At 55.0% G+C, this 19,374-nt stretch overlaps 3 protein-coding genes across 3 annotated transcripts; all 3 read left to right on the top strand.

Annotated features, from left to right (window-relative positions):
- Positions 1–72: 72 nt before the first annotated feature.
- On the top strand, positions 73–5,383 carry SYT5 (synaptotagmin 5; the record flags this gene model as incomplete). The annotated part of the gene is made up of 8 exons (XM_079723629.1): positions 73–151; positions 718–890; positions 2,484–2,603; positions 2,719–2,886; positions 3,209–3,376; positions 3,673–3,790; positions 4,075–4,208; positions 4,808–5,383. The coding sequence occupies 8 exons, from the start codon at positions 73–75 to the stop codon at positions 5,006–5,008; spliced, it is 1,161 nt and encodes a 386-aa protein (XP_079579755.1). The 3' UTR covers positions 5,009–5,383.
- Positions 5,384–9,783: 4,400 nt separating this feature from the next.
- DNAAF3 (dynein axonemal assembly factor 3) lies at positions 9,784–14,878 on the top strand (the record flags this gene model as incomplete). The annotated part of the gene is given in 12 exon segments (XM_079723298.1): positions 9,784–9,868; positions 10,166–10,308; positions 10,664–10,757; positions 11,846–12,003; positions 12,300–12,482; positions 12,694–12,819; positions 12,924–13,032; positions 13,276–13,405; positions 13,874–13,971; positions 13,974–14,151; positions 14,311–14,385; positions 14,470–14,878. Coding segments are annotated over 12 exon segments (1,788 nt in total).
- Positions 14,879–15,963: 1,085 nt separating this feature from the next.
- On the top strand, positions 15,964–19,307 carry TNNI3 (troponin I3, cardiac type; the record flags this gene model as incomplete). The annotated part of the gene is made up of 8 exons (XM_079724148.1): positions 15,964–15,974; positions 16,265–16,277; positions 16,422–16,514; positions 16,966–17,007; positions 17,266–17,397; positions 17,796–17,885; positions 18,416–18,592; positions 19,158–19,307. 8 exons carry the CDS (start codon positions 15,964–15,966, stop codon positions 19,239–19,241), a joined length of 642 nt encoding a protein of 213 aa, XP_079580274.1. The 3' UTR covers positions 19,242–19,307.
- Positions 19,308–19,374: the final 67 nt, after the last annotated feature.

Raw genomic sequence — 19,374 nt, 5'->3', positions numbered from 1 at the left:
TGCACGGGGTGGGTGTGGGGGGACTAGAGCGTTTGGGTGCCTCCGCAGAAAGAACAGTAAGACCCCGCCGCCATGTTCCCGGAGCCCCCAACACCGGGGCCTCCAGCGACCGACACGCCTCCTGACTCGAGTCGCATCAGCCACGGCCCTGGTGAGCGAAACCCGGGGTGGAGCGGAGGGAAAGCCAGGCTAGGATTCCCAGGGGCGGGGTTCGAACGGGTGTATTCAGGCTGGCGGGCTGGAAAATACGGGTGAGATTATAGTCGGCATCCTGGATTGGAATCTAAATGAAATGAAAAAGGAACAGGTTTGCAAGAAAATCAGGAACCAAATCAAGGGGTGTGGAATGGAATGGAACCGTGGATTGGTGAATTGGAAGGTCCACCTCTCCCTTCTTTTAAAGAGGAAGACTGAGGCCCAGGGAAGGGTTAAGCCTTCTAAAACACAGCAGTTGAGCAGAAAGATTAGAATGGGGGTAGAAGAGGAGGTGGAACTAATCCTAATAGGCAAGAAAATCTAGATGGTGTCAGCCTGCCTTAGGTCTTCAAATAGTTTTATATGTGAGACCAGTTGGAAGGAAAACATGGGAATAAAATGGAATGGAAATGGCTGGAGGAAAAACAAGGCCAGGATTTCAGCCGACACGTGTCATACAGAATGAATCAGGCTGCTTGTCTCTCAGGGCCTCAATGTTTGCTGTTTTCATGTCCTCTGCAGTGCCCCCCTGGGCTCTGGCCACCATCGTGCTGGTCTCAGGCCTCCTCGTCTTCAGCTGCTGTTTCTGTCTCTACCGGAAGCGTTGTCGGAGGCGGATGGGCAAGAAGAGCCAGGCTCAAGCCCAGGTCCACCTTCAGGAAGTGAAGGAGCTGGGCCGGAGTTACATAGACAAGGTGTGGCCTGGCCCAGCAGCCTCGGTCCCTGCTGCATCCCTCCCACACCCGCTGTATTTGCTCATCTCCCCTGTGTGTCTAGCCCTAAACTGGACCTGGGGACCTGGAGATAGGCCAGACATTCACAAGAACCTCCAGTCTGATGGGGAAGTCAGATGCTCACATAGACATTCAAAATACAGGGTGGTATGTGCCACATTAGAGGCAGTACAGGGCATATGGGAGCACAGAGAAACCACCTGACAGCCTAGGGGGTCTGAGAAGGCTTCCTGGAGGAGGTGACTTCTGTGTTGAGACCCAAAGGAATTCAGAATTAACTGAGAGCAGAGAGAAGGACATTCTACCTCAAAGGAGGAGCGTGTGTTGAGGCCTGGAATCCTGATTCTGAGGGATATTTGGAGAACAAAGAGTCATTCTTCACAACAGCTGGGGTATAGCATACAGATATCCTGTGCTCTAGGGTGAGGTTTCTGGAGAGCTCAGCAGAACCCATGTAATGAAGGTGATTGGGAGCCACAGAAGTTTTGAGTGGGAGAGGCACAAGTTCACATGGGCTTTAGGATGAATCCCCTGGAACCCTTGTGGAGGACTGGTCTGGGGCAAGGAGACAAGGGAGGAGGCTGTATGGCAGCCTTGAGAGGTTGAAGCAAACGCGAGTTGGAAGACGTCGTTGGCGTGGAAAGCTACAGGTGCAAGTATCTGAGCACTGTGCCTCTGAATGCAGAGTGGAATTAGGCTCTCCTGGGAGCCAGAGTCATAGGTTTCCAACCCAGAGCAACCGGCTCCGTGACCTTGGGAAATTCACTCTCTGTCTCTGAGCCTCAAGTCTGTGGACCATAACTAGTATTTCCTTACCTCCCTTTTCAACAAATAGCTGTTATAATTATTACCCTTAAGGGGTGTCCTTTAGGGCCCTGGTATCCAGTCTCCATCCCTCTCCCCTAAGCCAGTGACTCCAAAGACCATCAGCATCAGAATCAGTTCAGGTACTTGTTGAAATGCAAATTCTGGATCTTGTGCCAGACCTACTGAATCAGAATCTCTGAAGTGAAGGCATTTTACCACATTACTCAGGGCAATTCTGATTCACATTGCATTTTGAAAATCGGTGGCTTAGGTTAAGAAGTTTTCTGACTTCGTTGTTCTAGTTTAGAATGGCAAATACACACTAAATATGCCATTTTCCTCCATATTTTCTGTCCAAGATCACTAATCAGTGTGGCAATTTGGACAATCACCCCAATTCATCCATTAATGTGTGAACTAAAATCTGCATCCATCCTGTAGGCAGTGAGACACTGTCAGTGCTTGTTTTTCTAGTCTAGGCATGACAAACACACTGCATGTGTGTCACCACGTCTATGCCCCACCGGTAGCAGGCATCACTAATAAAACACTGACAAACGTACCACACTGTGTTGCCATGGCTAGTCCCACCTGTGGCAGACATGACTAATCAAACACCGACTCTGCTTAGCTTGCAAGTGTTCAGGTATAGCTGGAGGGATCTGTGAGTCTCCTTTAGCTTCTGCGCCTGGGTGGATATCATTATCAGGGGAAGAGTTCACCTGCCCTTGCCCCTGGCTCCCTAAGGTGCAGCCAGAAGTGGAGGAGCTGGAGCCGACACCATCTGGGCCAGGGCAGCAGGTGGCAGAGAAACATGAACTAGGACGACTACAGTACTCACTGGATTATGATTTCCAGAGTGGCCAGGTGGGTGTGGAGGAGGGGAGTTGCTTTGGAGGGGAGGGTCCCAGGGGTTCTAGCGCCTTCTTGGAGGAGGCTCTGGAAGGGAAGCTAAGACTAGGGTCCCCTTATCACTGTACAGCTGCTGGTGGGCATCGTGCAAGCTGAGGGATTGGCAGCCTTGGACCTAGGTGGGTCCTCTGACCCCTACGTGCGGGTTTACCTGCTGCCAGACAAACGGAGGCGGCACGAGACCAGGGTGCATCGGCAGACGCTGAACCCACACTTTGGGGAGAACTTTGCCTTCAAGGTGAGCTCGTGGCCTCAGTGCTTTACGCCCGGCAGCCTGTCCCCAGTCTGAAACACTTGGGACCGATATCTTCAGCTTTTACTGGTGGCAGCTACCAGCTCTGGGGACTATTCCACTGGACCCTGCGTTGTCCCTTAGGGGGGCACTACTGGCCCCTGGACTGCTTCGTTGGTCCTTGGGCTGTCCCATTTGGGGTCCATGGACACCCCCCTAACTATTCCTTGGGACCCTCGCTGCCCCCACTCATCGCCTTCCACCTGGATGTGCTGTGTCCCACTTCCTACTCTCACCGTGTGCTTTCTTTGCGTCCCCCTTCCCCCAGGTCCCCTACGTGGAGCTGGGGGGCAGGGTACTGGTCATGGCAGTATACGACTTCGACCGCTTCTCCCGCAACGACGCCATTGGGGAGGTGCGGGTCCCCATGAGCTCCGTGGACTTGGGGCGGCCAGTGCTGGCCTGGCGGGAGCTGCAGGCGGCTCCTCGGGAGGAGGTGAGCGCGCGTGGCCACGCCCCCACATCTGGCCACGCCCACCTCAAACCTGGGCCAATCAGATCACAGGCCTCCGGGATCCTCCGGGCTCCAGCACTTACACCTACTGCAGAAGAGTAGCTCCCAGGTCTATCCTGGTGGATCAACGCCTCCCCTCGTCAGTCCCCCTCGGATTGTACCACCTGGGTCTTAACTCTGGACCATACCATTTCAACACGAGGGGGAGGGAAGAAAAATTGCAGAGGGGTTGGATGCGGAGCCCCGGTTCCGGTGATGGCTCCTTCTCCATCTTTTAGCAGGAGAGACTAGGTGACATCTGCTTCTCCCTCCGCTATGTCCCCACGGCCGGGAAGCTCACCGTCATCGTCCTGGAGGCTAAAAACCTGAAGAAGATGGATGTAGCAGGGCTGTCAGGTGTGTGGGAAGCAAGCAAATGGCGGTGGTGGTGATGGGCGGGGGAGGTTCTCTGGCTAAGGTTCTGGCAGTGTCTGGGCCCCGAGGGTCTCATAGGGGAGAGGGAGATCCAGGCTGTCATGGAGGATTTAGATTCTATTTGGGCACAGAGAAAGGGAGACCTGAGGGGTCCATGGGCTGTCCCTATGTTGTTCCAAAGAAGAGCCTCATGCATTCCCCTCAATCTGATCCCTTTGGACTCACCAGAGTAGTGGGGTTATAAGATTCCTCCTCCTTCTCCCCAGATCCGTATGTCAAGGTCCACCTGCTGCAGGGCGGCAAAAAGGTGCGGAAGAAGAAAACGACCATCAAGAAGAATACTCTGAACCCCTATTACAACGAGGCCTTCAGCTTCGAGGTGCCCTGTGACCAGGTCCAGGTGAGCTCAGACCTGCCCATAGCCCCTGCCAGAGCAGCCCTTACCCCGGAGTCCCAGGCCCTTAGAAAAACCCCTGTTGCTAAGGGAAGGGAGACTCCTTAGCAACCCTTAGAAGCCAGGTCTTGGGGGCCTGATTGTGTTCTCAATCTCAGTTTCTCCCATGAGGACCAGGAAGCCCCTCCCCCAAGCAAGACCAGGGTGCCCGTTGCCCTCAGGAGCTCTGGTTACTGAGAAAAAGAGACTTCCCCACAACCCTAAGGCCTGGCCCCTCCACCCATTTCAAAGTCTTGAAGATTTGCCCGCCTTAGGAGGCTGACCCTAAGGGGCCTACTAACAACCCCTGAGCAGCGGGGTCCTGAGAGTTTATCTCCTTTGAAATCTGATCACAGGAAGACTCCAGAGCATCCCTGTAACCAACCGCAGGGCTATCCGCCCCCCTCCCCACTTCCGAGCTCCAGATGAAGCCTTAGCCCAGGGGCCTAGGAAGGCCTCTCAGAATGAGGGTTGCGAGGGAGAGGGACTCCTTAGCAATGAAACCTGAGACCCTTGCGTTACCTCCTTACCCCACTCTCTGTCTCTTCCTCCCCTGCCCACCTCAGAAGGTTCAGGTGGAGCTGACTGTGCTGGACTATGACAAGCTGGGCAAGAACGAGGCCATCGGGAGGGTGGCCGTAGGGGCAGCGGCCGGGGGCGCTGGCCTGCGGCACTGGGCAGACATGCTGGCCAACCCCCGGCGGCCCATCGCCCAGTGGCACTCGCTGCGGCCCCCTGACCGAGTGAGGCCACCGCCAGCACCCTGATCCCCACCCTCAAGCCCCTGACCCCAGACTCCTGGCCAAAGCCACGTCCATGCCCACCTTTAAGCCTTCTCTGAACGCTAACACCCCCCAACTCCACCCATTCCTGCCTTCTCCCCACCCCCATTATGCCAATCATGATAACCTGCCAACTCCCCCAATATGGCACATGCCCAAAAGCCCCAGGGACCCCTGGGGTAGGGGAGCGGTCTGGGCTCCTGCCGTCCCAGGGTCCCGCCCTCCGCTTTGACAATCAGTGATCCCAGCCTACTATCCCCTTGGCTCCCAGTATCCCTTTTCCTGCACAGTATCACCCACTCCTGTCCCCAGTCTGATTCCTGCACCGCTCCTGGGACCAAATAAATACTCAGCAACTTTGCTGGCCTGGACCAGTGCTCCTTGATGGGGGTGGGTAGGGGTGAGGACTGGGAACCCAGGAGGGACTCTCCAGGGGTGGGACCACACAAGGGCAGGGATAGGGCTGCCTATCCTGGAAACACACATGGAAACTCACCCACCCACTCATCTATCCATCCTTTCACCCACTCACTCTCCCATTCACTCCATCACTTATTCACTCACTCACCCCTCCAAGCTTCAGCTTCCTCATCTGAAAAAAATCATGATAATACTAATACCTACTGTACATTTGCTGTGAGGAGTCAATGAGAATTCACTTAGTTATTCATGAATTTATCTGCTCCCTCACCCATGATTTACATAGATTTTCATACCCGTATTTCTCTCCCTCCCTTTCTTTCTTCCTTGCATCATCCATCCTTTCTGTATTCCCTGAGGCCCTCTGTGTGCCAGCTTCTGTTGGATGCTGGGGACCCCTAAATAGATGCAAATCCAGACTTTACTTCCAAGCAACTTACTGTCATCAAGGAAACAAAGTAGATATGCAGCGTCTAGGAATGAAATCCCCAGAGAATGAGAGAAAGGGCAAGATTTCCTCAGGGAGACACAGTAGTTCCAGCTACACCTTTCTTTTTTCAACAAATTCTTTCTCTCAGTCTGTGTCTAGGAAAGTTGATCATTTTATTGGCTTCTCCCCCATCTCATCCCAGACAGGATTTCAGGTGACGGACAAAGGCCCATGACATTTGGCAAGAGAGCTCTCTGAGCATCAGGTAAAGTGGAAAATGAGCCAACAAGTACTGCCATGTGCTAAGGAAAGGGGCAGAACTTACCCCCTGAGCTTCCTGGTAGCCATGGGAAAAGGGAAATCTGATCAGTTACCTAGGTTGTGAGCTCCATGAAATTTAAAAAATTTCTCCAAAGGAATGCAGTAATTTTTCTTGTGTGAGTGAGTGGGGGGCATCTTTATAAAGACAGTACTATGTATATATTATTACTATTATTACTATTACTGCTACTACTTTTGATAATAATCCTCACAGCAACCTCATGAAATAGACATGATTATTATTCCCAGTTGACAAATGAGGAAACTGTGCTTCAGGGAATTAACATGACCTGCTCGGGATCATACATCAAGGGAGTCCTTCTCTAAATCCTGGGATTGAATGTGTTCTGAGTTAGATGATGCCATTGGGATCCCTGGGTCTATGTCTCCACAAGTAAGCAGACAAATGAGAATAAAACCATTACAAGTGGCGACCAAACTAGGAAAGAAACCAGTAAGGGCTCAGATCATTTAAAAAGGGTTGTCAGGGACAGCTTCTGTGAAGAAGTAGTGTTTAGGCTGTGATATGAATGACAAGAAGGCGTGAGGCTTCCAGAGATGAAGGGGAAATACAATGGCATATGATACAGTCACAAAAAGGAATGAACTACTGATGCATGCTATAGCATAGATGAACCTTGAAGACACGATTTTAAGTGAAAGAAGCCAGACGTAAAAGGCCACATATTGTATGATTCCAACTATATGAAGTATCTAGAATAGGCACATCCACAGAGAAAAAAAAAGTAAGCTAGAGGTTTGCAGGGGCTAGGGAGAGGGATAAATGAGGAGTGACTGATTAATGAGTATGGGGTCTCCTTATGGCATGATGAGCAATTTCTGGAACTAGATAGTGGTGATGGTTGCACAATACTGTGAATGTACTAAACATCATTAATTGTAAGCTTCGTATTGTGTGTATTTTAACACACACACACACACACACACACACAAAGATGAGGGGGAAGAAAATTCCATACAGAAGGAGCCCCAAGTTCCTTGCAAAGGCCCTGGGGGCAAGAACAGGCTTGATGTATTCTCAAAAGAGCCAGGAGGCCAGTGTGGCTGGAGAGGAGCATCAGAGCGGATGTATGGGGGTGGGGGTGGGGGTGGGGACAGGACTTAAGAGACACAGCCAAGAGCCAGATCACACAGGAACTAGGGGGTGAAGCTAAGGAACTGGGATTGTATCTACATGCAGTGAGAAACCTCAGTAGGGTTTTAGAGGGAAGTGGCATGGCTTGGTTCACATTTCAGATTACTCTGGCTCCTCCGTGGAGGAAGCATTGTGGAGAGTGGCGGTGATGAAGATAAAAGACATTAAGCCTCACTGGAGAAAGTTAGGATCTGGGGCTCTAGTGGGCTGAAGGCTGACTCAGGAGGGGCCCAGGTTGGCTGGCCCACTCCTGGAGGGTTGCTGAAAACTCAGCCTTCATTTCCTTCCCACTAACCAGAACTGTCCTCAGCAGGCAGGTGGACCTCCTTTCAACCCACCACACTCCTGCTAGCTGCATGTTACCTTTCCCATTTTACAGAGCAGGAAACTGAGGCAGAGAGGGTGACTGACTTGGCTAAATTCATGTAGCAGAGTGAGGAGAGGGGACAGAGAACCGAGGCTCCTTGGGTGCTGTGCCCTGGGCTGGGTGCTGGGGATGATCTGGAGATGTGTCTCACTGGAGTCCCTGCCCTTGTGGAACTCACAGACAGGTTATGTCACCTGGCCGAGTTCTCTCAGCCAGCAAATGACAGGACAAGGTGTAAACCCAGCCATGTCTGGCACCAAAAGCCACATTCTCAAGCGTCCTCAACCCCAGATATAAAGTACAGGGAGTCACAGGGTAGACTACAGTGGCCATCTGCTGAAAAAGCAAGAACAGAACTCAGGAAGATCCCCGGCTAAGGTTAGAAGGATGATTTGGAGTTTTCCAAGGGGAGAAGGGGAGGATGTTAGAAGGAGCAACACAAGCCATAAAGGGACTTCCCTGGTGGTTCAGTAGCTAAGACTCCGTGCTCCCAATGCTCCCAATGCAGGGTGCCCAGGTTCGATCCCTGGTCAGGGAACTAGATCTCACATGCCGCAATTAAAAGATGCCACGTGCTGAAACTAAAAAAAAAAAAAGATCCTGCGTGCCACAACTAAGACCTGGCTCAGCCAAGTAAATAAATAAATAAATAAATAATAAATAAATAAACAAAAACACAAGCCATATAGACCTGGAGACAAAAGAGGACTTGGTGTGGTTCCTGCGGTGTGCTGTTACCATCCCTCTGAAGCCCTGTTGTGTAGCTTGCCCCCTTCCGTGGTGTAAATACTGTCACTGTGGCTGATTTCAAGCCACCAATGTGAAGTCTGAATATAGAGTTGAGAAGAGATGCCTACTACCACACCATTCTATAGTATTTCCCAGAGTAGAACAAGGGTCCCAAAATTTAAGGCAAAGCCAAAACAAAAACAAAAACAAAGTCACCAAAACCAACACACCCAGTAATCAAGATAGATAGTATTTTAATGCAATATTTTTTAAAATTCAAAACTAATGCAAAAAAGAAATACAAGATGGAAAAATAAATAACATATAAAAAATTTAAAGACAAGATCTGACCCTTCACTTGGACCACTCTGCCTTATCCTAATCCTGGCCCTTGTTCTAATAAAACTTTATTTACAAAAATAGACAGCCCATGGTCCTAGTTTGCCAACTTCATTTTTTTAACTATTGCATTAAAGTAGCATTTCCTTCTTACAGGTACAATAGCTGTAAATAACCTTAAGACCATCAATAATTGTAAAATATAATAAAGTAGGAAGTGATGAGTTTTGAGTATGATTACTTTTATTTTAATGTATTTTATTGGAATTTAATTTTTAGTAATTAATTTAGTAAAAAGTTTAATTTTTAGTAATGACTGTGTGTAAAACCAGGTCACAAAATTCCTGAAAATTTAACAACCGGGGCCAGTGCTAGCTGGCCCCAGTACTTCGCTGTGTTTTTCTCACCTGGAGAGAAGCCCTGTGTGATAGAGCCAGGGTGTGAGGGGAAATGGGGCCACAGAGGTCTATAGTTTATGTTCTAAGCCACCTCAGTTTAATTTGGGTTTATCAAGATTCTGTTCCGTTCGGTCTAAATTTGAATCGGCCCAGGCCTCCAGGTTCCAGAAATTTGGATAGCCCCCAGCTCCGCCCCAGCCTCTTCCTGCCCTACCCCTTCTCCTCCAGCGCCGTCGTCATGACAACCGCGTCCTCTCGCCCACCGCTCCCACAAACCTTTAGCGCTCCCATTGGCTAAAAGTTTGCAACCGACAGGTCTCCCTCGCTCTCATTGGTCAGTTGATCGCGGTGGTGCCAGCCCGCACACTCCTATTGGCCGACTGATTGAAAAGGGCGGGGACTATGGGCAGCAGTTGTGTAGGGGCCTTCGGATCCCAGCGCCGCACCGAGAGGGGAGGGAAGGGACGTCTCGGGTTATTTGGAAGGATAAAGGTGAGGCGGGTGTGAAAGGGGCGAGAAGTCAGCGGAGGTGAGAGGGGAATGGGTGGGCAATGCAGACACGATATTTGGGGATTCCCGGGTTGTCTGTCCCGCAGGGCGATGACCACACCAGCGGGCTCGGGCACTGGCTTCGGCTCTGTGTCCTGGTGGGGCCTGTCCCCGGCGGTTGACCTGCAGGCTGAGAGTGAGTCGCCCACTCAGGACCACAAATCATCCGACACAACGGCTGCTTTCACAGCCTGGCAGACACTAACGTTCTGGCGCTATCGTTCTCTGAGGCTCCAAGGGCGGGGGGCGCCCTCCAGTGGACAGCCTAGATACCTCTGCGAACTACGAGTCCCAGAATGCTTAGAGGCACAGCTCCTTTTAAAACCAAGGCCAGGGGTGCAAGTCCTGCTGGGAGTTGTAGTCCATAGTGCTGGGGGAGGCTGCAGGGGGCGCTCTCCAGGCCACCAACCCCAGCCTGCTGTCGTCTTGTCAGGTCCTCCTGTGGACCCAGACTCACAGGCCGTTACAGAGCACGGGACCCCCGAGCTAAATGTGCTGCTGTTGGGCTCCGTGGATGGGCGACACCTGCTACGTACCCTGGCCCGGGCGGCTCTCTGGCCTCGAAGGAGGTTCCGTGTAAGCTGGGACTATGGGGTCCTGGAAGGAGGAGGATGAAGATAAGAGCACAGATTCCTGAGTCCTTGAGGGAGGAGGGAGCTGGGGACCCAGACTCCTAGGTCCTGAGGAGGGAAGGGGCTGCTGTTGGGGACTCCTGGGTTGAAGTGGGAAGAAGAGCCTAAGGATCAAGTCTCCTGAGTAGTGATGGGGAGGAGGGTTCTGAGTGCCCACACTCCTGTGTTTGAAGGAGTGGGGTTGGTGTACAGGTCTCCTGGGTCTTGTGGAAGGAGGGGGCTGAGGTTTCCCACTCCAGGGTCTCCTAGGGGCCAGGAACACAGGTCTCAGAATCGTTCTTGCCTGTCTATCCTTCCAGTTTTATGTGCTGGAGAATAATATGGAAGCTGTAGCCCGACACATGCTGATTTTCAGCCTAGCCCTGGAGGATCCTGAGAAGATGGGGTTGCAAGGTCAGCAAAGACCCGGCAATCTGGCCCCCACCTCCTTCCCCCTCCCTGCAGGAATTCTGGCATTTCAAGGGTGCGGTTAAACATTTTGGACATTGTTCCCTATTTCATCACTTGCTCACTTGTTTGGTAGCCTTAGAGCCTCAGCTTTTCCCACCTTTGCAATGGGGATAAAAGATAATACTTCCTAGAATCATTTAGGGAATTCCAGGAGAAAAGCCACATAAAACTCTCAGAACTGTGCATGACACAGTGTAAGCATTCAAAACCTCTTAGCGAGGGAGAAGCCCAAAAGAGATCAAAGGGTTTCCTGAGAGGTAGTGAGTCCTCCAGATGTGGGGAGGGTTTGGCTGAGCTGAGCTCAGTCCTGCCCAAAGCCTCCCTCAGGCCTGAGTCTCCCTTAGTTAGAGGTGTGCACCCCAGGGAATCTGCGTGGAGGAAGAGGCCTTGGAAGTGAGATTATAAGGAGGAGGGGGAGAAGGAGGACTTGGGTGGTAAATGATTATTTCCCAGTAACAAAAACTTCAGTTTAGTGCCTAGAGCAGAGTGTAGACTCAGGGAGGCTGTGTTCAAATTCTGATTCTGCTTGCTGTGTGGCCTTAGTTGCGGCAGGCTAACTCTTAGTTGCAGCATGCATGTAGGATCTAGTTCCCTGACCAGGGATCGAACCCTGGCCGCCTGCATTGGGAGCGCGGAGTCTTATCCACTGCGCCACCAGGGAAGTCCCTTTTATAAGATTCTTAACTAAAATGAAAATATTCAACACTTTAACATACATAAATCTTCATCTCCATCTTTATCTATATACAACTTTTCCTTTTTTAAGGCAAGGGAAACAAACATGAAATTCAGGATTGGGGTTACCTGCAGGGGGTGGGAAGGAATAGGCGAGGAGACCTAGGTGAGGTGTAAGTTATTCTTCGTGTTCTAGCTCTTCAGGTGGGTAGGGAGTTTGCCTGGGCCCGTTGTGCTCATTACACGACTGTGGAATAAGAAGATCACTATAAAGTGGGTGTGCGTCATCCGCACGGGTCTCATTTCTGGGCTCATTCTTCTAGCTCCTCCTCTCATTTTCTTCCCCCTCCCCGCAGAGAGGAGCGAGACCTTCCTGGAGGTGTGGGGGAACGCGCTGCTGCGCCCCCCTGTGGCCGCCTTCGTGCGCGCCCAGGCCGGCCGCCTGGCTCGCCTCGTCCCGGAGCCCGATCGCCTGGCGGAGCAGCTGCCCTGGCTCAGCCTGGGCGCCCTCAAGGTGCCGCCGCCCGGCCTGCGACCGTCACCGGCGGGGATCCGCGTGGCGGCGGGAAGAATGGGGATGGGTAGTCCAAAAGGGTTTGCGTTGATGGATCGAGCTGAGGGCTCCCCGGCTCCCACAGTGGGATATGGCCCTGGGGGTGGCTTCTACTCTCGAAGCCTCAGTTTCTTCATCTGAGAAAAAAGAGAATCGTTCCCACGCCCTGGGAGGGAAGGGAGGATCGGGTAAGAGAAGCCTTCGTCCCTGCAGCCGCTTCTCCCTCGTTCTCTCTCCACGCGGGCCTGGCCGTGCAGTTCCGCGAGCGCGACGCCCTGGAGGCCGTGTTCCGTTTCTGGGCCGGAGGGGAGAAGGGGCCCGAGGCTTTCCCCATGAGCCGCCTGTGGGACTCGAGGCTGCGCCACTACCTGGGCTCCCGGTACGACGCCCGGCGCGGTGTCAGCGACTGGGACCTGCACATGAAGCTGCACGATCGCGGGGTGAGGGCTGGGAGGAGGGGCCTGGGGTCTCCAGTCCTGGGTGTGTAGGAGGAGGGGCTGGGGCTTGAGGAAGCAGCGGTTGGGGGCCCGGAATCCTGGGTCTGAAGGAAAAGGGTGCCAGAGGCCCTCAGTGCTGGGTCTTTGGGAGGAGATCCTGGGATCCATATACCAGATTCACTGAGGCCTCTTTTCTTGCATCCCCCCACTCCAGGCCCGAGTCATCCACACCAGTGAGTTCCGGCGCTGGAGGGACACAGGAGTCGCCTTTGAACTCAGAGACTCCAGCGCTTATCACGTGCCCAACCGGACCCTGGCGTCCGGTCGCCTCCTGAGCCACGTGCGAGTCCACTCCCTGCCCTGGCTGCTTCTTCTTTTCGGGGGCCCAGGAGTCGGAGTCCCCAATATCGACCTCACGCGTCTCCTCTCTCCCTGATTTCCCAGCGCGGGGAGCGCGTAGCAGCGCGCGGGTACTGGGGGGACATCGTCACGGGGCCCTTCGTGGCCTTCGGCATCGAAGCGGACGACGAGACCCTCCTGAGGACCAGCAACGGGCAACCTATCAAGGTTTGAGGCTGGAGGTGCTGGGGCTGGAGGCGAGTTCGCGAGACCCCGCCCCCTGCCGTCCAGGCCCCGCCCCCTATGCGCCCCCTCTCTACTTCCTAGGGCCAGTCTGGAAGTGTAAGCTTGCCCGCCAGATGCTAGCTCTGGGGGTGGGGGAGTGTGAGCCTCTCCCCTGCCAGCCCGGCCCCGCGGTCCTAGCCCCGCATCCGGCCACGCGCCTTCTCCCCCAAAGACCGCGGGCGAGATCACGCAGCACAACGTGACGGAGCTGTTTCGAGAGATGGCCGCCTGGGGGCGCACGAGAGCCGCCCAGGGAGACCCCGCGCAGGTGCAAGGCGACGCGGATGGAAGCCCGGAGCCTGGTAAGCGACGGACTCAGCCTTCTTCCTTGAGATGGGAAGTGGGGCTCGGGTGATCATGTCTGAGAGAGAATGGGACCCGGACCCCCGTCCCGGGCTTCAGGCTTCTGGTGTTTCAAGTCCAAGTATGGACTGATACGGTATCTAATGCCTGGACAAGTGACCTCCCCTTCCCGACATCCGGTCTATTTTTCTCTCTTCTCTTTGAGCTTCTCTCCCTTTCCTAAATCCTGACACCATCCTTAGCATTCTGAATTCCAGTAGTAGAATTCTCATCCTACCTGCAGAAGTCCAAGAGGCTGAGAACATTTTAACAAGGTTAAGCTGGGTCCCAGCTTAACGCTGGAGAGCCCCCCCCCCCCAAATCTGGTCGTGCCTCCTTCTACCCATCCCCTAACTTGGCCCTCCCGTGTGAATGGATGTCTTGTGTGGCCATGGCCAACCACTCTCTTTTCTTCTCTTGAATCTCAGTTGCCTGGTCTGTAAAATGGGTCTCTGCATGCCAGGCCAATCTTCCCAGAATTTTCCAGGAATCTGCCTAAGAGAAAGGATGAGAAAGGGCTTGAAGACGGCAAGGCGAGTCGTCTCCAAGCTTTGTCTGTCTGCCTAACTCTGCCAGTCTTCCCTTCCCCAGCAGCCCCTGTCCCGGAATCCTTCACTGTCCACTTCCTGTCCCTCGGTTCTGCCCAGACCCTTCACCACAAGAGCTGCTACAAGGGACGGTTCCAGCTTCTCTACGTGGCCTGTGGGTAAGAGGGCCTAGGAGGTTCCCTCCCCCAACGCCTCCTCCCTCAGACCCAGGAATCCAGGCCTCCAGACACTCCGTAATCAGAATCTAGGTCCCCAGCCCGCCTCTTCCCTCAGGACTTAAAAGTCTGAGCCTCAGCCCTCCCCTTCTCTCTCCGCAGGATGGTCCACCTTCTCAGCCCTGAGCTCGGTGCCTGCGTGGCCCCCGGAGGACGCCTCATTGTCGAATTAGCCCAGTGAGCCAGCGGAGAGCAGGGCGGGGAACTTCCAGACTGGGGGCGGAAAGCCAGGTCCCCTAACACGCTGCTTCCTGGTTCCAGGTTCCTAGTGGACCTGCGTCAGGAGCAGCTGCAGGGGTTCTCCACCCGGGTCGCGGAGCTAGCACAGGCGGCTGGATTCGCCCCACAGCCGGGGGCCGGGCGCTCGCAGACCTTCGAGCGCTTCTACAAGGCCGGAGACTCTGCTCCCAGCCACAAGGACCCAGCTGTGGGATCTGGGACTCCGCCACCTGGAGTCCTGGCCCCGCCCCTTGAGGCAACCAACCCTCCCTCCGAAGACCTGACCCAGCCCCTTGAAGGCGGGATCCCACCCTCTGAACCCCTCAAACGGCCCTCAGAGTCTCAGGCTTCAGTGTTGGAGGCTTTGGTTCCACCCACAGGGAGTCAGACCCCCACACCAGAGAGTCTGACTGTACCTCCAGAGACCAACTCCCCAATCCCTAACTTCTAAAGTCGGGTCTTAGGATCAGAACGCGCCTCTAGAATACTCAATTACACTCCCAGCATTCTCAGCGCCAGAGGTGTCGCTAGAATTTCAGATTCCATTCCTGGGATTCTATATTTTATTCCTAGAATTCTAGATTGTTCTCTTGAGTTCTACATTCCGCTCCCAAGACTCTAAAACCAGCCTGGAGATCCGGCCCTGGGGCTCAGGCCCTCTGCGTGGTCCCCTCATCCCCAGGCATCCCATTCCTAACTAGGGGCTGGGGGTGTCTCCTCTCACAGGCTGGTCAACACTAGGGTGGTCAAAGTAAAGAGAGCCAGATCCTCTTCCCCGTGTGTCCGTGTGTCTTTCCTGCCTGTCTGTCTCCAGGGCTGGGAGAGGGGAGGGGCAGGAGTGTTCAAGAGAGGAGACTCGAGACCAGATTTCTGCGTTCCCAAGAGGGCTAGGGGTGAATTTCTCCGTGCTGCCTGCTGAGAGCCTGGGCACCCCACACCTGGGTTCTCAAATAAATCAGCAAAATTTATGGATTGGCTAACAGGTTTGGGGCACTGAAACTGGCCATAACATGGTAAAAAAAAGTTCCGGCCCTCAAGGAGAGTTACAATTTAGTGAGGGGGCGGGGCCTAGACTCCTGGGTCTGAGGGAGGAGGAGGTTGGGGTCCGAACTCTTGTGTCAGAGGGAAGAGGGGCTGGGGGCCTGGACTCCTGTGTCAGGAGGAGGGTTTTGGGGGCCTGGGCACCCATCGGGGTCTGAGGATGGAGAGGTTGGGGGTCTGGACACCTAGGTGGGAGGAGGGAGGGGCTGGATTCCCAGGCCGCCAAGAAGGAGGGGTGATCCAGCTGGAGCATGGCCCGCCCCAGCCCTCACGCGCCCCGTTATCTCGAATCCTGGGCAGGGAGAGGAGGGGGCAGCAATATATTTAGTCTCTGTCCTCGCCCTTTATCTCAGTGTCCTCAGTGAGGCTTGAGCAGACCGGACGAGACAGAAGCCCCAGGGGCCTTCAAGGTCACTCCGGACGCCCCCTCACTGACCCTCCAAGAGCCCCTTGTCCCCTGCTCTGCCTTCCGCAACCCCTGGCCTGAGACTCAGCATGGAGGACTGGTGAGTGAAGATTGGTAACCGGGACTCCTGAGGCCCGAGGCAGTGGCGGGTAGGGGGGTGATCTCCCGGGTTCCTGTGAGGGGTGAGAGGCCTGAGAAGGGAGGTAGGGACAGGACTCCTGGGCATCGGAATGAGGTAAGAGTCTGGGAATCCGACCCCTAGGAGCCGAGAAGCGGCAGCTGGCGGGCCGGACCTGTCGGTCAGAGGGGCCTCTGGGGTCCCTTAGGACACGGCGTGGACAGGACCCAGGCCTACCATTAACCCCCTTTTCCTGGTTTCTCTCCCTCCAGGAGCGACGATGTGGTGAGAGTCGGCGTGGGCTGGACCCGCCTGGTCGGGGAGGGCGCTACCGGGAGGGCTCTGGGGCGAGAGGCTGCAGCCCTGGAAGACTGCATGGAAAGGGGCTGGGGAGGGGGTCCCTGTGATGACTCAGCTCCGTTCCCCCAGTCTCAGGCGGGGGACCGGCGCCCGGCGCCACCCCCTGTACGACGCCGCTCCTCAGCCAACTACCGCGCCTACGCCACGGAGCCGCACGCCAAGGTGGGGGCGGGGCCAGCGCGGTGGGCGGAGCCGGGCGGGACTTCTCAGGGTCTGGATTCGGATTCTTAGGTTACCCGCAGCTTGGGGAGGAGAGGCGGAGCCAGGGCCTTTACCGGTCTTTGGTCGTGGGCGGAGCCCAAGCGGATGAGGCGCTTCAGGGGCGGAGTTTATCAGAGGGCTGGGCTCTGATTGGTGAGAGCTTGCCTATGGGCGAAGTCCTGCTGCCCGTGGGAACTGAGATTGCTTAGAGATGGTGGGGGGAGGTGCGTAGCCAGAGACACCACATTGGTGGATGGGAATGAGGGGCGTGGCTTCCCGTAGACCGAAGGCTGGAGTTGGAGGCGGGACTAAATCTGGACCTGGCTTGAGGGGGCGGGTTCTGAAGCTCCTCCCGGCGTCCTCCTTCGGGTCCTCCTCGCTCATCCTTCCTTGCTCTGTCTTACCCCGGCAGAAAAAGTCTAAGATCTCCGCCTCGAGAAAACTGCAGCTGAAGGTGCGATGCGCCTGGGGAGAGCGCCTAGGTGTCTTCAGGGGGCGGGGCTTGGAAGTTGGGTGGGGCTTCGGAAGAGCAAGTGGGCGGGAGGCCCTGAAAGGGAGGGGCGGGGCCTTGGAATGATGGACATCAACCTTGGTTGGGGGCAGGTCTCTGGAAGCAGGCCTGGGATTAGAGGGCGGGGCCCGGCGGGGGTGGCTATCCCGCTCTGTCCTCATCCCCATACCTGTGCTGCCGTACCCGTCGTCTCCTCCGCAGACCCTGATGCTGCAGATTGCGAAACAGGAGCTGGAGCGGGAAGCAGAGGAGCGGCGAGGAGAGAAGGGGCGCGTTCTGAGCACGCGGTGCCAGCCTCTGGAGCTGGCCGGGCTGGGCTTCGCGGATCTGCAGGTACCGGCTCCAATCAGGGACTCCTGCCTAGCCCCGGATCCGAGGTTCCTACTGTCCGATCTTGCATCCCTTAGGACTCAGGGGTACAGTTACTACGCCCCCTTTCTGCTCAGGACCTTCGGGTCCAAACTCCCAATTCTTACCCTCAGGAGTTCAGAATGTGGCCTGCAGCCGCCTACAATCTCAAAACCCAGAGGTCGGTTCCTCCAACCCACTCCAGTCCAGATTCTCAGAACACCTGGCTCTGGAGTTCTGCTTTGTTCGCAGTTCCCCAGGGTCTGGCTTCAATCTACTCCTCCAGGACCAGATGTCCAGGTCCCCAGCTCCTCCTCCCTCAGACCCCAGGAGTCCAGACCCCCAGCCTTCCCCCCACCACGCACACTGCATTCCTCCACCAGGACTTGTGCCGACAGCTCCACGCCCGCGTGGACAAGGTGGATGAGGAGAGATACGACGTGGAGGTGAAAGTCACTAAGAACATCACAGAGGTGGGAGACGCTGGGCTGTCTGGGTCGCTTCAGGGTAGGGGGTGATGCCTGGGGCTCTGGTCTCAGCCTGGACCCTTGCAGCTGCTTATGGTTACAGACACTAGGAGACCCAGGACAGCTCTGGGAGCCTGGCAGGGAGGGGGCGGAAGGCTGGGTACAGTACGGTCAGGGAATGCTGTTCCAGGCAGAGGGAACAGCACACGCAAAACCCAGGAGGTGGGAAAGTGGAAAATGTGTTTGTGAACATGTGTGGCTGGAGCCTCAAGTGTTGGTAAGTGAGTTCAGGTGTGGGCCAAGGAACTGTGAGATGCATGTAGCTGGACTGGGATGTGTCAGTAGTTTTCAGAGATGAAGCTGGGGCAGATCAGGTTCCAATTTCAGGATGGGGAGCTTGGAGTTTGTCTCGAAGGTGGTAGGAGCCTAAGCTAGGTAGAACCTGGATCGGGATAGGAGGGAAGTGCAGGGTGGGAGAGTGAGGCAAGGAGGAAGTGGGAGGAGGGGTCTCCACCTCCCTTTACGGCTGCTACCAGATCGCAGATCTGACCCAGAAGATCTTTGACCTTCGGGGCAAGTTTAAGCGGCCCACTCTGCGTAGAGTGCGGATCTCTGCGGATGCCATGATGCAGGCACTGCTGGGGACCAGGGCTAAGGAGTCCTTAGACCTGCGGGCCCACCTCAAGCAGGTGAAGAAGGAGGACACGGAGAAGGTGAGTGTGGCTACAGGTCCAGGAAAGGGGGTGCTTAGGGGAGAAGGTGTGTGTGTGTGTGAGCAATTCTAGGGACTAGCCTGAGGGCAGGTGGCACTGGGAGTTGTGGGGAGAAGTATCTGGTAAGGGTCTTCCACAGGAAGTACAGGCGGGGCACAGGAAATGCAAGAGGAAGACAGAATGTAGAAGCGGAAGGCAGGAAGTGCATTAGAGAGAATGGAAGTGGCAAGGAGTCAGGAAGTGCATGATGTCTCCAGGATGTTCATGAGAGAAAAGGAGTGCATGAGGGAGACAGGAAGTCCAAGAGGGAAACGGGAAGTGCAGGAGGAAGACAGGAAGTTCAGGAGGGACACAGGAAATGCAGAGGGGAGACAGGAAGTGCAGGAGGGAGACAGGAAGTGGGGCAAATTGGAAGGGATCGTCTAAGGGGACAAGGAGTGTTCCAGAACCAGACTCTGTGATGGGCATCCAGAATAGAGTGGCCCAGCAGGTGGGAGGGCAAGTGGAGGATATCTGAGAGCCTGTAGACCAGGAAGACACCCTAACCTCTGACCCGATCCTCCAGGAAAACCGGGAGGTAGGAGACTGGCGCAAGAACATCGATGCGCTGAGTGGAATGCAAGGCCGAAAGAAAAAGTTTGAGGGCTGAGCCAGCCTGTGCACAGCCCTGGCTCTGGCCCTGAGGATGGCCCCGAGGAATAAAGCTTCTCTCTGAGCTGGGCGTGGCTGTGTGTCTATTACCAGGGGGGCTTAGGTGTGAGAGAGGCGGGAGGACTGAGGGC

The sequence above is a fragment of the Hyperoodon ampullatus genome (assembly GCF_949752795.1).
Source record: "Hyperoodon ampullatus genome assembly, chromosome: 18".
NCBI classification, from domain to species: domain Eukaryota; kingdom Metazoa; phylum Chordata; class Mammalia; order Artiodactyla; family Ziphiidae; genus Hyperoodon; species Hyperoodon ampullatus.
Note: the sequence above shows the minus strand (reverse complement) of the source record. Positions and strands in the feature narration are given on the sequence as shown.